General features: G+C 44.7%; 1 protein-coding gene across 3 annotated transcripts in view; it reads right to left on the bottom strand.

Moving 5' to 3' along the window:
- NOD1 (nucleotide binding oligomerization domain containing 1) overlaps positions 1–17,964 on the bottom strand; it is a 91,937-nt gene that overhangs the window by 15,425 nt on the left and 58,548 nt on the right. For 2 of the 3 annotated variants that reach the window (XM_052638534.1, XM_052638535.1), the window contains exons 6-10: positions 12,554–12,637; positions 11,242–11,325; positions 9,861–9,944; positions 3,982–4,065; positions 2,807–2,890 (exon numbers count right to left, since the gene is read on the bottom strand). In XM_052638534.1, the coding sequence (XP_052494494.1) occupies positions 2,807–2,890; positions 3,982–4,065; positions 9,861–9,944; positions 11,242–11,325; positions 12,554–12,637 (420 nt within the window). Of the gene's footprint in view, positions 1–2,806; positions 2,891–3,981; positions 4,066–9,860; positions 9,945–11,241; positions 11,403–12,553; positions 12,638–17,964 lie in introns of those variants that run through there. The other variant, XM_052638536.1, reaches the window with a different exon arrangement.

Here is a 17,964-nt window from a genome sequence, read left to right as displayed (position 1 = left end):
ATCAAGGCTGTATATTGTCACCCTGCTTATTTAACTTATATGCAGAGTACATCATGAGAAATGCTGGGCTGGAAGAAGCATGAGCTGGAATCAAGATTGCCAAGAGAAATACGAATAACCTCAGATATGCAGATGACACCATCCTTATGGCAGAAAGTAAAGAGGAACTAAAAAGCCTCTTGATGAAAGTGAAAGAGGAGAGTGAAAAAGTTGGCTTAAAGCTCAACATTCAGAAAATTAAGATCATGGCATCCAGTCCCATCACTTCATGGGAAGTAGATGGGGAAACAGTGGAAAGTGTCAGACACTATTTTTTGGGCTCCAAAATCACTGCAGATGGTGATTTCAGCCATGAAATTAAAAGATGTTTACTCCTTGGAAGAAAAGTTAATGACCAACCTAGACAGCATATTGAAAAGCAGAGATATTACTTTGCCAACAAAGGTCTGTCTAGTCAAGGCTATGGTTTTCCCAGTGGTCATGTATGGATGTGAGAGTTGGACTGTGAAGAAAGCTGAGCGCCGAAGAATGGATGCTTTTGAACTGTGGTGTTAGAGAAGACTCTCGAGAGTCCCTTGGACTGCAAGGAGATCCAATCAGTCCATTCTTAAGGAGATCAGTCCTGGGTGGTCTTTGGAAGGACTGATGCTGAAGCTGAAACTCCAATACTTTGGTCACCTCATGCAAAGAGTTAACTCATTGGAAAAGACTGATGCTGGGAGGGATTGGGGGCAGGAGAAGGGGACGACAGAGGATGAGATGGCTGGATGGCATTACCGATTCGATGGATATGAGTTTGTGTGAACTCTGGGAGTTGGTGATGGACAGGGAGGCCTGGCGTGCTGCAGTTCAAGGGGTTGCAAAGAGTCAGACATGACTGAGCGACTGAATTGAACTGGTCCAAATTTTAAATGTGTTTCACTTTGGACCAATAATTAGACTTCTATAAATTGACCTATGGTGTGCAAAGACATTACACACAGGTTTCTATAGATGCAGTATTGATTGCAGTCTTTTTTGGTCATAAGGTAAGATGTGAACAAATTTCAGTATTAATAGAGGCAGCTGGAAAAATAAGTTGTGAGTGTGCAGCCTTTAGAGAGACTGAGGTAGGAGGAAGAAAGAGGCTGAAGAGCATAGCACTTAAGACACTAAGTCAGACAGGCCAGCTGGGAATCGCTTACTAGCAGGGTGATCACAGCAGGTGGTTGAACTTCTCTGGGCCTGAGTTTTCCCATCAGTAAATGTTAACAGTAATGGTACAACCCTCCTTGCATGGTTGTGAGAATGAGTTGCCGTACGAAAAAGACCGTATGATGTATTTATGGTCAGTACTCAGGAGATTCTGGTGATTGACATTATTATCCACCTAGAGCTGTGAGTCTCAACTGGGGTGAGTTTCCATCCAGAGACACTTGCCAATGTCTGGAGACAATTTTGATTGTCACAATTAGGGGTCACGACAGAGTATCTAATGGGCAAAGACCAGGGATTCTGCTGAATATCTTACAATGCACAGGACAGCCTCTCAACAGAAAAGAAATATCTGGACCAAAATGTCAAAAGTGTTGAGACTGAGAAACCCTGACATAAAAGGACATATAAAATATGTACAATATATGGCTGAGATGTTTTTTAAGCCACTTGCTAAATTCTATTTTGTAAGAAAAGGGATATTTATTTGAATATACATTCAAATGCTAGAAATAGAAGATTATATTTAGGAAACATGAAAGGGGAGGTACTTTCACTTCCTACTTTCCAGACTTCAGTGTCATATTTTTTTTTTCTCAAAAAGTATGTTTTTTACTTTCCAAAATCTTTTAAGAGATTTTTTGAAGAGAAAAGGGAAATCAGCTTACTGGGCAGCAGGTCTAGTGTCAGAATTCTCACAATGATGACATTTACATTAACTGATTTAGCCAATATCTCATGAGGAGGATATGGAGACATGTAATATAACTTCCTCACCTGGAAGCAATTTATGATACAGGCAAGTAAGTAAAATACAGTAAAATAAAAATATGGTAAATGGCCAAAAAAAAAAAGAAGAACCAAAAAAAAAAAAAAGGAGCACTTTCAGAAGGTAACATTCATTAATTAGTGGCCCTGGAATGCAGAGAGGAGTGAGGACAGGTGAGCCGGAGCATGAAGGTCAACTCCTGATGTGACTGGCTGGGGAAGCAGGAGGCTGCATGGGAGAAAGGCAGTGTAAGAGGAAGAAGGGAGAACACTGAAACAAGAAAGCGAAAGTTGGACCCTTCAAGGCATATCTGGGGGTGTTCCAGAGATATCCTGACAGTTAGAATGGCTAGCCTTCTGATTTACCTGAGGCCCGCAGTGGCCAAGAAAGCTAAGGTCTCAAACTCAGGCTCCGAGGGCCCTCTCCACCCATCCTGTTCTTGTCTGTGCTTCTGGGAATGACTATCATCTTCTCCAGGAGGAAATTAAATTATAGACCTTCCTTTGAGGAAAGGCCTAGAGCCTTTCCAATTTTCAGGCTTCCCTGGTGACTCAGATGGTAAAGAATCTGCCTGCAATGTGGGTTTGATCCTGGGTTGGGAAGATACCCTGGGGGAGGGCATGGCAACCCACTCCAGTATTCTTGCCTGGAAAATCCCATAGACAGAGGAGCCTGGTGGACTATAGCCCACGGGGTCGCAAAGAGTTGGACATGACTGAGCGACTAAGCACAGCACAGAGCCTTCTCAATTCAGAGGCAGCCTTTCAGTTAACATTCTAGGCTGTGCACAGTCTTTGGAAAAATCCCCAATACCCAACCTTTCCAAATGACTCTGGTTATTACCAGAATATTCTCAGAGATGCATTCTGCTGCAGGGCCCACGCGAGGCTCTTTCCTCCTTCTGTAGAGATGCCGTTGAATGCAAGACTAGGAAGGAAAAACATTTGGAGAAGGTTATTAAAAACATGTCTACATTTGCCTTTGGCCTGGTAGCTTAATGGTAAAGAATTTGCCTGAAATGTGGGAGAACCAGGTTCAATACCTAGGTGGGGAAGATCCCCTGGAGGAAGGTATGGCAACCCACTCCAATCTTCTTGCCTGGAGAATTCCATGGACAGAGGAGCCTGGCAGGCTACAGTCCATGGGGTCACAAAGAGTCGGACGCAACTGAGAGGCTAACACACTCAGCAACTAAAGCAGCTGGGAAGACTTGCCAGGAGGTGGCCCCTGCCTGGGCTGACTCAAAGCAAGAAGCAGAAGTGCTCAGCTGTGCCAGCAGCCGCTCGAATTTGTTGCTTCAGAGCCCAGGTTCAGACCATGAGAACAGGCCAGAAGGGAAATGAAACGTGGGCCATATCTGGCCACAGTGCCCACAGCAGGCTGAAGAGGCTTGGCCAGCTCTGCTTCGGATGCTGAGACCTTACAGGCACACATCAGTGAGGCCTAGGGAAATCTCTGTTCTCATAGGGAAGGGACTCTGCTACTGTCCCTACCACAGGAGACTCTCTGTAAGTGACAGCAAGAACACAGACAATCAAGAGACGGCCAGGTCTCAGGGATTCAGCCGGAGGTCTAAAGGAGGGCCGGGAAGGACCAAGTCTTTTTACAGAGATGAAAGGTCCCCTCTTGTCCCAGCACCATCCTGAGAATGAAGAGGGGGCAGAAATAAGCTGCCCAGTGTCCCTTTCAGTTTTATTTGGACTGAAGAATTCCTCCCCAACCCTCAAGGGGCACATGCAGACTGCCAAGGAGCTGGCAGCGTCCCATGTCTGATATGATGGGTGTGGGCACACGTCACATTACGGAGCTGAAAACTTCACCATGATGTACTTTACTGTATGCCTATCTTCTATGTCAATAAAAATGTTCTTAAAAAGACAAAACCACGCACACAAATACCTTCCCTGTTAGGAATGCCAGCCACCTCTTCCCCTTGGTTCCTCCCCTGGTGAAACAAGAGGTGCGCCGAGTGAGCAGGTTGGGCCTGAAGACACTGGGTCTCAGAAAGCAGCAGTTACCTCAGGTTGGTCAAGCTGGGGTGGTTCCTCAGAGCCTCTGCGAAGGCCTTTGCTCCTTCATCACCGATTTGATTGCCCCACATCCTGAGGGCAGAGACAAGACAGTAAAAGTTACCTCATGCTCATCCCCTTATTTTCTGCTCGTGGCCACAGGAGATGGCGTGTAATCTCAACAGGCAGATGTCTCTGCTCCATCTCTGGAGCTGTGGCCTGGAGATGAATCCCTCCACCAGCCCCTTAGTGAGCTGCTCTGGAGGAACAAAACCAGTAGAAGCCTTGGGAACATAAGTCAGACACAATTAGAAACCAAGTCTGTCAAAGTCAAAGCCTAAGCTCACGACCGTCCCTGAAATGTCACCCACAGGATATACAGGTTGACAAGAGCTTGAAAGGAAGGCCTGGGGGGGTGCCAGGTCCCAATATCCATTTGACCCTGAACAGGGGTGACACATGTTCCTGAAAGCATAGTCAGGCTTGCATAAATCAAATATCAAGAAACACACTGAGAAACTTAATCAGCAATTTTCCTGGTATGTAAAGAGGACATGACCAAACCATGCTGTTCAGATTGTTGTAGTTTGGGTGGGGAGTTGCAATGACAAACTGTATTCCCTTCCCCACAGCAGAAAACCTTAAGAGAATCTGGCTAAATCAAGGGTCTGTATGGTAAGACATTGGGTTCCCAACCTGGCCCTGCCCCCCGCACCCCCCCCCCACCTATGCGTGCACGGGTGGTGTGTAATCGCTTAGGTCTTAGTCTCCTCGTCTGAAAGCAGGAATAAGAGCATTTCCTTATAGAGTTGTGAGGATGAAGTGAGTTAATATATGCAAAGCACCCAGGACAGTGCTGAGCCTATGAGTCAGCTATTTCTAAAAGGCTGAGGGTTTCTACAGAAAGCAAGTCTGCTGGGCCCACCACAACACAACCAAAGCTGCCTCAGCTGCATGCTCTCACCAGGCAAGTGGCCTGATGTCTCTGGCAGTACGGCTTGTAAAACCCCAGAATGAGAGTTTTCAGCATTTTGCATAAAAAGTGTGTGAATATAACTGCAAAGGATCAAACTTTTAATAAAGTGGAAAACTACTCATGACATGAGAGTCAGTGAAGAAAGGCAGAGTAAAATTCTGTACAGATATTTTGACGTCGATAGTATTAACCAGTGTAGAGAGGGTACCCATTGCATGAAAGAGCTCAAGAAAGCTTACCTTACATCTAGGACAGATAACAATTGTTTTTGAGAAGAAGATCTCTATTATACTTCTCATATTTTCCATAGTTTACAAATAAAATTATCTACGTTTCTTTTAAAATCAGGGGGAAATTGTAACTATGAAAAGCTTTAAATAGTTTCCTGAGTTAAAACCACAATAAGGTATCACCTCACACCCATATGAATGGTTACTATCAAAACACCAGGAAATAACAAGTGTTGGTGAGGATGTGGAGAAATTGGAACCCTTTTGCACTGTTAGTAGGAACGTAAAATGCTACAGGTGCTGTAGAAAGCAATATGGCGGTTCCTCAGAAAAGTAAAAATAGAATTGCCATGTGGTCTAGCAGTTCCCCTTCTGGGTATATACCCAGAAGAATTGAAATCAGGGCTTCAAAGAGATATATGTACACCCGTGTCAATAGCAGCATTATTCAAAAGAACTAAAAGGTAGAAATAACCCAAGTGTCCACTGACATTAATGGATAAACAAAATGTGGCATGTGCATAGAATGGAGTATGAAACAGACTTAAAAAAGAAGTAAAGTCTGATACAGGCTGCAACACGGATAAACCTTGAGAAGCTAATGCTAAGTAAAAGAAGCCAGTCACAAAAGGACAAATACTGTATGATTCCACTTATATGACTGCCTACAGTAGCTGAACGCACAGGGACAGAGAGTAGAAAGGTGGTTGCCAAGGGCTGACGGGAGGGGAGAATGGGGAATTACTGTTTCATGGGTATAGGGTTAGGGTTTCTGTTTTACAGGATAAAGAGAGCTCTGGAAATGGATAATGATGGTGGTTGCATGACTAGATGAATATACTTGATTTTAAGTGTATCAGACTGTACACTTAAAGTGGTTAAGATGGTAAATTTTATGTTACATGTATTTTCAAAAAAAATTGAATAAAAAAGCCTCCAGAGAGGGGAGGCAGAGACAAGATGGTGGATTAGAAGGATGTGAACTCACGTCTTCTTACGAGAACACCAACATCACAACTAAGTGCTGAACAACTATCAGCAAAAAATGGTGGAACCTACCAGAAAAGATATCCTACATCCAAAGAAGCCACAACAAGGCAGTATGAGGGGCATAATCATGATAAAATCAAACTCCATACCTCCCAAGTGAGTGACCCACAAACTGGAAACTTTTATCACAGAAGTTCTCCCACAAAAGTGAAAGTTCTGAGGCCCATATCAGGCTCCCCAGCCCGGGGGTCTGGCAACGGGAGGAGGAGGTCCCAGAGAATCTGCCTTTGAAAGCCAGTGGGGTTTGATCAGAAGAATTCCACAGAACTGGGGGAAACAGAAACTCCACTCTTGGACGGCACACGCACCAACCCAGGGGAAAAGCAGTGACCTCGTAAGAGCCTAGGCCAGACCTACCTGCTCATATTGGAGAGTCTCCTGCAAAGGCAGGGTGGCTGTGGCTTGCTGTGGGGACAAAGACACTGATGATGGTGGTAGTTCTTGGGAGTACTCATTGGCATGAGCCTTCCTGGAGGCCACCATTTTTTCACCAAAATCTGGCCCCACACAATAGCCTGTAGGCTCTAGTGCTGGGTCACCCTGGGTCCACCAACCAACAAGGTGGGAATACAGCCCCACAATTAGCAGACAGGCTGCCTAAAGTCTTCTTGACCATACAGCTGCCCACTAAACACACCCCCTGACACAGCTCTGCCTGCCACAGGGACAAGACCCAGCTCTACCCACCAGTGGGTGGGAACTAGTCTCACCCTCCAGGAAGCCTGCACAAGCCTCTCAGACAGCTTCATCCATGAGGGGGCAGACAGCAGAAGAAAAAGGAACTGTAGCCCTGCAGCCTGTGGGACAGAAACTGCAGTCACAGAAAGTTAGACAAAATGAAGACTGCCACAGAACGGAATAAAGAGAAAAGGATGAAAAGAAAAGAGGACAGTCCAAGAGCCCTCTGGGATAACATACAAGGCAACAGCATCTGCACTGTGGGGTCCCAGAAGGAGGGGAGACAGAGAAAGGACCTGAGAACACATGTGAAGAGATAATAGCTGAAAATGTCCCTAATACAGGGAAGGAAATAGTCACCCAGAGATTCTCCGCAGGCCAGAAGGGATTGGAGTGATACATTTAAGGTGATGAGTGGGAGGAACCTACAACCGAGAATGCTCTACCCAGCAAGGCTCTCGTTCAGATTTGGAGAAATCAAAAGCTTTACAGACAAGCAGAAGCTAAGAGAATTCATCATCACTAAAGCAGCTCTATGACAAATGCTAAAGGAACTTCTCTAGGTGGGAAAAAAAAAAAAGGCCACACTAGAAACAAGAAAATCATGAATGGAAAAGCTTACCAGTATAATCAAACATACATAGATGTAGGATATCATCCACACACAAATATGACCTCAAAGCCAGCAACCATGAGGAGAATATAAATGCAGAATACTGGAAATGCATTTGAAATTAAGAGATCAGAAACTTAAAACAATCTTGCTTATATACAGACTGCTGTATCAAAACCTCACGGTAATGCCAAACTGAAAATCTACAATTGATACATACACAAAAAAGAAAGAGGAATCCAAACACAACACTACACTTAGTCATCAAGTCACAAGAGAACAAAAGAGGAAGAAAAAAGACCCACAAAAACAAATTCAAAACAATTAACAAAATGGCAATTAAAATATATATATCGATAATTACCTTAAATGTGAATGGATTAAATGCCCCAACCAAAAGACACAGACTGGCTAAATGGGGTACAAGACACACATACATACATACACACACACACACACACAGTCTACGATGGACCGATTTTAGATCTAGGACACATACAGACTGCAAGTGAGGGGATGGAAAAAGGTATTCCATGCAAATACACATCAAAAGAAAGCTGGAGTAGCAATACTCCTATCAGACAAAACAGACTTTAAAAACTGTTACAAGAAACAAAGGACATTGCATAACGATCAAGGGATCAATTCAAGAAAATATAACAACTGTAAATATATATGTGCCCAAAATAAAATATAGGAGCACCATAATATATAAGGGAAATACTAACAGCCAGAAAAGGAGAAACCAACAGTACCACAATAATGGTGAAAGTGAAAGTGGCTCAGTCGTGTCCAACTCTTTGCGACTCCATGGACTGTCCATGGAATTCTCTAGGCCAGAATACTGGAGTGGGTAGCCTTTCCCTTCTCCAGGGGATCTCCCCGACCCAGGAATCAAACCAGGGTCTCCTGCATTGCAGGCGGATTCTTTACCAATACCCTATTTACATCAATGGACAGATCATCCAGAAAGAAAATAAGGAAACATAGGCCTTAAATGACATATTAGACCAGATGGACTTAATTTATAGAGCATTCCATCCAGAAGCAGCAGGATACACATTCTTCTCAAGTGCACATGGAACATTCTCCAGGATTGATCACATGCTGGGCCATAAGGCAAGCCTCAGTAAATTTAAGGAAACTGAAATTGTGTCAAGCATCTTTTCCAACCACAACGCTATGAGATTAGAAATCACCTAAAGAAAATAGCTGTAAAAAACACAAAATATGGAGGCTAAGCAATATGCTGGGCTTTCCAGGTGGCTCAGTGATTAAGAATCTGCCTGCCAATGCAAGAGACATGGGTTTGATCCCTGGGTTGGGAAGATCCCCTGGAGAAGTACATGGCAACCCACTCCAGTATTCTTGCCTGTGAAATCCCATAGCCAGAGAAGCCTGGTGGGCTACAGTCCACGGGGAAGCAAAAGAGCTGGACACAACTTAGAGACTAAACGGCAACAAACAATATGCTACTAAAAAAACAATGGACCACTGAAGAAATCAAAGAGGACATTTAAAAAATACCCACAGACAAATGAAAACAAAAAGCACAACAATCAAAAACCTACGGAATGCAGCAAAAGTCGTTCTAAGAAGGAAGTTTACAGCAACATAATCTTACCTCAGGAAATTAGAAAAGTCTCAAATAAACAACCTAAACTTACACCTAAAGCCACCAGAGAAAGAACAAACAAAGCCCAAAGTTAGTAGACAGGAAAAAAAATCACAAAGATCAGAGCAGAAATAAATTAAACAAAGACAAAATAGCAAAGGTCAATGAAACTAAAAGCTAGTTCTTTGAAAAGATAAACAAAATTGATAAACCTTTAGCCAGAGTCATCAAGAAATAAAGGGAGAGGGCTGAAATCAAAAAAATTAGAAACGAAAAAGAAGATACAATGAACACTACAGAAATACAAGGGATCATAAGAGACTACTGCGAGCAACTACATGCCAATAAAATGGACAATCTAGAAGAAATGGACAAATTGTTAGAAAGGTACAAGCTCCCAAGACTAAACCGGGAAGAAATGGAAAATATGAACAGACCCATTACAAGCACTGAAAAACTCTGAGCAAGCAAAAGGCCAGGACCTGATAGCTTCATAGGCAAATTATACCAAACATTTAGAGAACAGTAAACACCTATCCTTCTGAAACTGTTCCAAAATATTATAGAAGAAGGAAAACTCCCAAACTCATTCTGTGAAGCCACCATCACCTTGATAGCAAAACCAGACAAAAATATCGCAAAAAAAGGAAAATTACAGGCCAGCAAGCACTACTGTATACAGAGCAGGTCGTATACAAACACGCATGTGCATTCACCTCTACTCACCCGACTTCAAAGATGGATTTGCTGTTCTTCACAGCCAGAGCGAGACTCTTTCCTCCTTCACTTGTTATTTTGTTTTTTCCCAATCTGCAGAGAGTCATGCACACATCAGCTCCAGCTGTGAGGGCACTCCAGCATCAGCCACCCTCATCCTTGGCACAGAGGCCCCTGGGGCCCTCTTAGGATGGATGGCCTTTCTCCTGGGACCCACAGAGGCCTTCCCTGGGCTTCCCCTCAGGAAGGGGCCTGAAGCTTTGAGGAAAGTAAGTCAGCATTCCTCTCTGGGAGACACAATCTCTGCAGAAACTAAAGGATCCGAGTTCTCCCTCAGATTCTTTAAATGACCTCTGAGCATCACTCCGTAATGGTCAAGGGGTAGGGTCCCATCATCAGAGCAGCACCAGGGGCTCCTGCAAGCCTGATGCTCTGACATCTTTAGCCGGACATTTCCTATGACACAGCCAAGGTTCAAACTGTTGCCTGCAACTAGATGGCTGTGGCCTGAACGTTCGTCTCCCTCACCCCACCAGAGTCTATATGTTGAAATCCTAACCCCTAGATATTAGGATGCTAGGAGATGGGGCCTTTGGGAAGTGATAAGGCCATGCATCACAGCCCTCACAAATGGGATTAGTGACTTACAAGTGAAGTCCAAGAATGCTCCCTCTCCCCCTCTTCCACCACCACGTGAGGACGCAGCAAGAAGGCACTATCTAAGAACCAGGAATCGGGCCCTCACCAGGCACCTAACCTTCTGGCACATTAATCTTAGGCTCTCCAGCCCCCAGAACTGTGAGAAAGAAATCCCCAGTGTTTATGCATGCATGCTAAGTTGCCTCAATTGTGTCTGCCTCTTGGACACCCTGTGGTCTGTAGCCCACCAGGTTCCCCTGTCCATGAGATTCTCCAGGCAAGAATACTGGAGGGGGCTGCCATGCCTTCCTGCACGGGATCTTTCCAACCCAGGGATCAAACCTGCGTCTCTCTTGTCTCCTGCACTGGCAGGCGGGTTCTTTACCACTAGTGCCACCTGGGAATGTTATTTTGTTACAAAAGCGAGATGGACTAAGATAATGAGAACTTCCTCAGGGGAAAAAGACCTCCAGAAAGGGTGACTGTTGTGACCTTTCTCCTGTCAGGAGTTAATGAAATCAAAATGCCACGCTCTCCCCTACAACACGGTAGGGCTTTCCCCTCAGGATCTCCCCATACCCTTCCAAACTCTGAGCCTCACCCACAGTTCACCACACAGATGTCCTGATTTGAACCATATGGCCCTGGGGCAAGCAGAAGGCAGCTCTAGGGGGACATTTATTCTTTGCTTGAATAACAACAGGTGACCAAGAGAAGCTGCTGAAGACCCCGTTGTACCCACCCCACTTACTTCAGGTGTGTGAGGCCTTTGCACTCATCCAGGATTCTGGCGATGTACCCGGCTCCAACATCGGTGATTTGGTTGTTGTATAAGCTTCGAGAGAAAGCACGGCCATGAGAATTTATGACCCCATTTTTTTAAAGTTAGTGCTGTCTGCTGATGTCCAGAGTCTGGGTCAAAAGGAGAAAGGAAGGGCATGTGGAGACCAGAGTTTGGGGCTCAGGGGTCTCACAGGCCGGGGTCAAGGCCAACACTGACACTTTCCCCAGTTTTATGACCTGGGACAATGTACCCAGCCTCTCTGTGCCTTAGTTTCTCCATCTGTAACAAGGGGTAAGATTTACAGCTCCTCACAGGATTGGTATGAGGATCATACGAGATCATTCCAAGCTCTTGCATGTAAGTGCTTAATAAATGGTAGGCAGGGGAGCACTTTGAGATTAAGGGATAATCTTGAGGGGTAACATTTTCCGACCATTAGAACCACCTCAGTGTCTTCCTTTTAGTCAGTTTACCACTTGATACCAATTCAACAATAAGGTTGAAAGTGGTAAGCAGACAGGTTTCCATGGTCACCGGAACTCCAGAGCCAAAAGGCAACCTGGGATTGAGTGCTTCAGTGTCCTCGTCTGATGGCTGACAAAACTGAGGCCCCAAGAAGCTGACAGGCTGGCTCCAGCTCACAGAGTGCACAGCCTCCATGAGGCTGGCCAGGCTGGCCCACAGCCCCTCATCTCAAACTCCAAGATCCCAAAGGCTCCCCAAACCCAAACTTCTTCATAACTATTTTGACAACCAATGTGGTGCTGTTCATGGTCTTAATCTCAGCTGGTTTGACTGTTTCTACATTTTGCTGCAGAAATATTAAAGTATCTGAAACTGGGGTCATGACACTGCTGGCAGTAGGAACACTCATTTCTGATTCGTGTCATGCTCCAAGGGTTCTGGACAACAGATCACGGACCCACAGTAGTGAAATCTGCCACATAAACAGTTTTCTCACGTTCATAAAACATATCCCCAGGTATGCAGCCATTCCATCTCTCAATCACCACCTGTGAAACTATATCCCTATATTAGGATCCCAATTATACAAGGGGGATGAGAGGGCTGGGTTCAGTGAGATTTCCTGACTTTCTCAAAGAGTGAGCTGCTGGCTGAGCCAAAAGCAGAACCCAGGATTCCTGGCTCCCAGTCCACTGCTTTTGCTGGTGTCCGGGGCCATCAGTCTCAACCATCCAGTGATCCATAAGAAGGGCAATTTCCTGCTACTCTCTATTCTTACTACATAGCTGTCCCAGTGTTCTTGAAAAATACATACCCTAAAAATGTCAGAATTTTGTATTTGGTCAGCTCTTCATATAGCACCTTCACCCCACTGTCAGTGATCTGGTTCACACTGAGTCTGAAAAGAACAGTAAAGAAATTTAAGAGTCAGAGCAGCTTCTCACTGTGAAAGAACATTAATTCCGCAAGGTTCTGAAGCTTATAGGTCCTGGAGTTTTCCCAGCTATAAATGCCCCCAGAGAGAATGGCCATAGTAGCCAGTCAAATGGCCCCTACAGTACCTGGTCTTCATGGGGGCTAAGAGACCCACCAGAATCAGCCCACTGACAAGGCTACAGCACAGCTCTGATTCAACACAAGGGCTACGAGGGGCACCTGCAGGACACATGTGGCCAGCCCCCTCTGATATCCTGCATTTGCCAAGGGCCTCTGTGTCAATGTGGCTCTCACTGTTCACAAGGGGCTATGGGATTTGGAAGCATATGGAGCTGCATTTAGTGGTTATGAGGCTAGGGGAGAGGATGTTCCATCATCTCGCAAGTGGGGCCAGAGGTTAGGGGTCCTGCAAAAGGCAGGACAGTCCCCACGTGGACTGTCCCACCCAAAATGCCAACAGCCTTTCCATCTGGAAACGCACGTGCTACACCTGCCTTGCCACCAAAAAGGCTAGTCAAGGGAGACAGCTCCTGTGGTGTGGTTCTGTGTGGGAAGTTCAATGGTAAGGGCGAAACAGTCGAACAAGGCAGGCCTTGGCAGCCACACTCTCCCATTCCTCTTTAATGCCAGTGCTGCTTGCAGCAGGCCAAGCTTTGAGAGGGGGCAAAAAAAGAGCGCCTTGGGATGACGGATGGCTCCTGGACAAGGGCCAGCTGCACACTGAAATTGCTCTTCAAAAGTGCTATATTAGCCGGATATTATGATTTGGCCAAAATGCAGAATTTTTTGTTTACTACCAAGGAATCTCTATAACAAACGGCCCTGATCTTCTCAATCCTCCACCCCTTCATTTAGATGAGTCTGAGGGATGGAATGGAGAAAAGGAAAGATATACTCATTTGAATGCAGAGTTCCAAAGAATAGCAAGGAGAGATAAGAAAGCCTTCCTCAGCAATCAATGCAAAGAAATAGAGGAAAACAATAGAATGGGAGAGACTAGAGATCTCTTCAAGAAAATTAGAGATACCAAGGGAACATTTCATGCAAAGATGGGCTCAATAAAGGACAGAAATGGATTGGACCTAACAGAAGCAGAAGATATTAAGAAGAGGTGGCAAGAATACACAGAAGAACTGTACAAAAAAGATCTTCATGACCCAGATAATCACAATGTGTGATCACTCACCTAGAACCAGACATCCTGGAATGTGAAGTCAAGTGGGCCTTAGAAAGCATCACTACGAACAAAGCTAGTGGAGGTGATGGAATTCCAGTTGAGCTATTTCAAATCCTAAAAGATGATGCTGTGAAAGTGCTACACTCAATATACCAGCAAATTTGGAAAACTCAGCAGTGGCCACAGGACTGGAAAAGGTCAGTTTTCATTTCAGTCCCAAAGAAAAGCAATGCCAAAGAATGCTCAAACTACTGCACAGTTGCATTCATCTCACACACTAGCAAAGTAATGCTCAAAATTCTCCAAGCCAGGCTTCAGCAATACTTGAACCGTGAACTTCCTGATGTTCAAGCTGGTTTTAGAAAAGGCAGAGGAACCAGAGATCAAATTGCCAACATCTGTTGGATCATGGAAAAAGCAAGAGAGTTCCAGAAAACCATCTATTTCTGCTTTATTGACTATGCCAAAGCCTTTGACTGCGTGGATCACAATAAACTGTGGAAAACTCTGAAAGAGATGGGAATACCAGACCACCTGACCTGCCTCTTGAGAAACCCATATGCAGGTCAGGAAGCAACAGTTAGAACTGGACATGGAACAACAGACTGGTTCCAAATAGAAAAAGGAGTACATCAAGGCTGTACATTGTCACTCTGCTTATTTAACTTATATGCCGAGTACATCATGAGAAACGCTGGACTGGAAGAAGCACAAGCTGGAATCAAGATTGCCAGGAGAAATATCAACCTCAGATATGCAGATGACACCACCCTTATGGCAGAAAGAAGAACTAAAGAACCTCTTGATGAAAGTGCAAGAGGAGAGTGAAAAAGTTGGCTTAAAGCTCAACATTCAGAAAACTAAGATCATGGCATCCAGCTCCATCAATTCATGGCAAATAGATGGGGAAACAGTGGCTGACTTTATTTTGGGGGGCTCCAAAATCACTGCATATGGTGATTGCAGCCATGGAATTAAAAGACGCTTACTCCTTGGAAGGTAAGTTAGGACCCATCTAGACAGCATATTCAAAAGCAGACATTACTTTGTCAACAAAGGTCCGTCTAGTCAAGGCTATGGTTTTTCCAGTGGTCACGTATGGATGTGAGAGCTGTACTGTAAAGAAAGCTGAGCACCGAAGAACTGATGCTTTTGAACTGTGGTGTTGGAGAAGACTCTTGAGAGTCCCTTGGACTGCAAGTCTTTTGGACTGGTCCATCCTAAGGGAGATCAGTCCTGGGTGTTCATTGGAAGGACTGATGCTGAAGCTGAAACTCCAATCCTTTAGCCACCTGATGTGAAGAGGTAACTCATTTGAAAAGACCTTGATGCTGGGAAAGACTGAAGTCAGGAGAAGAAGGGGATGACAGAGGATGAGATGGTTGAATGGCATCACCAACTCAATGGACATGTTTGGGTAAACTCCAGGAGTTGGTGTTGGACAGGGAGGCCTGGCGTGCTGCGGTTCATGGGGTTGCAAAGAGTCGGACACGACTGAGTGAGTGAACTGAATTGAGGGATGGAATAAAGCTCAGAAATGGAGGAGTGTAAGGGATGAGGTGAGGGTCAGGAGTGGGTGAGATAACAGACCAGAGCTCTGCAATTATTTTCTATAAAGGGTCAGATAGAAAATTTTTAGGCTCTGAGAGCCATCTGAACTCTATTGTAACCACTCAGCTCTGCAGAATGAAGCAGTCAATATGTAAATAAATGAGTGGGACTCTGTTACAGTAAGACTTTATCTAAAGCACAAGCCTTGGGCCAAACTGAGCCACAAGCTCCTCTGTAATTAAAACGAGGCTAAAGCGGTAAAAACTTGATCTTTAGGCCTATCAGAATGATCATATCAGACACTCTGGACCCTTCCCACTCATGTTACTCACCTTGGTGATGGGACACAGCGTGTACAAACACTGCAGGACTATCCCAGAGCCCACTAGTCACTCCCAATATTCATGCTTACTTAGAAACAGAATCCCCCATTTTTTAGCTGGGCACACATGATTAACTTCTGCCCAGTGAAATCTAAGCAGAATTCTCATTAGCAGTGGCTGAGAAGTTTTCTTAAAAGAATGGGATGTGTCCGAAACTATAATTAAAAATATGTCCCTATGTTCAGAGCAGCACTATTCACAACAGTCAAGACTTGGAAACAACCTGAATGTCCATCAACAGATAAATGAATAAAGAAGATGTGGTACAAATACAATGGAATGCTGCTGCTGCTGCTGCTAAGTCGCTTCAGTCATGTCCGACTTTATGTCACCCCATCGACTGGACTACGCAGCCCACCAGGCAAGAACACTGCAGTGGGTTGCCATTTCCTTCTCCAATACATGGAAGTGAAAAGTGAAAGTGAAGTAGCTCAGTCGTGTCCAACTTAGTGACCCCATGGACTGCAGCACACCAGGCTCCTCCATCCATGGGATTTTCCAGGCAAGAGTACTGGAGTGGGGTGCCATTGCCTTCTCCTACTCAGCCATAAAAAAGAATGAAATAATTCCATTTTCAGCAACATGTGCAACTAGAGATTATCACACTAAATGAAATGTCAGAAAGAGACAAATACCATATGATATCACTTATGTGTGGCATCTAAAATATGACAGAAATGAACTTATCTGTGAAACAGACTCACAGACATAGAGGAGAGACTTATGGTTGCCAAGGGGAAGGGTGGGAGGGGGTAGGGATGGATTGGGAATTTGGGATTAGCAGATACCACTATTATATTATACACATAATGGATAAACAACAAGGTTCTATTCTATAGCACAGGGAACTATATTCAATATCCTGTGATAAACCATAATGGAAAAAAGAATATGAAAAAAATATGTAACTGAATCACTTTGAATCAATGAATCACTTTGCTATACAGCAGAAATGCATACAACATTGTAAATCAACTATACTTCAATAAAATAAATTTACCAAAAGAAGAATGGGGTTTGTCCTTTGCCTTTTGTTCCTCTTGGTGACTAGAATGTCAACTGAATGGCTGGAGCTTAAGCAGCCGTTTTGGGCCAGGACTTGGCAGTCAGATAGGGAGGACAACAGAGCAGTAAGGCAAAAGACAGCCAAGGCTGGTGGTCATGGAGACCTCAAAGAAGCCCTAAGCTGCCCTCCTTTAAACTTCTTCATGAGAAACAAATAAGCCGATAACTTATCTAAGCCATCAGTATTTTGGTGGTGCTTGGTGCTCAGTCATGCTCGACTCTCTGCAGGCCCAAGGACTGTAGTCCGCCAGACTCCTCTGTCCATGGGATTTTCCAGGCATGAATACTGGAGTGGGTTGCCATTTCCTACTCCAAAGGCTCTTCCCAACTAAGGGATGGAAACTGCGTCTCTTGTGTCTCCTGCATTGACAGGAGCATTCTTCACCACTAGCACCACCTGGAAAGTCCACTAGTATTGTGAGTTTTCTCTAACTCTCAGCCAAAACTAATCCTCACTGATGCCCTCAGGGAGCTCAACATGCTTCCTTAGGGTGGTCCATTTCTTCCTGTTTTGTCTTTTGCTGTCTGGAGGCAAACTACGGGACCATCAGACTGGTGCAGCATTTCCACCTTATGAAATGGGCACGGGGAGGCACTGTGTGTGGCGTTGCCTGAGGCTGCATACAGAGAGTTGCTGGATGAGAGCTCAGAACAGATTCCAGACTTCCCAATTCCCAGGCCAGCACAGGCTTGGGCTCCCTACATCCACCCATCCCTGCACAGTGTACACTCTGGTGCTGGTCTAACTGGTACCTGGAATCAGTTCCAAATACCTGCTGCTCTTCAGGAATGCATGAGCCAAGTAGTAGAGAACTGAAACCCCCCATAGAGATTTACAAGGCATATTTAACACAAGATGCTAATAGAAGAAAGAAGACTGACTGGCTTTTCTTTCCTCGAAACCATCAAACAGGAAACTAAGAGTCAGCATTCTTTACTGAGATTCTTTGCTGCTCAGGGCTGCCAGCTTTTTTGGTAGAAATTAATGCTAATAAGCACAAAGTCGTCTTTGTTTGCTTTTATAAAATTTTTCACGTGTCAGAAACTTTTCACAGGTTTTCTCTGAGCCTCATATAAATCTGAAAAGGTAGGTTCTTTATGATTCTGGCTCCA

The sequence above is a fragment of the Budorcas taxicolor genome, chromosome 4 (genome assembly GCF_023091745.1).
Source record: "Budorcas taxicolor isolate Tak-1 chromosome 4, Takin1.1, whole genome shotgun sequence".
NCBI classification, from domain to species: Eukaryota; Metazoa; Chordata; class Mammalia; order Artiodactyla; family Bovidae; genus Budorcas; species Budorcas taxicolor.
The sequence above is the reverse complement of the archived record's forward strand: the minus strand, read 5'-3'. Positions and strand labels throughout refer to the sequence as shown.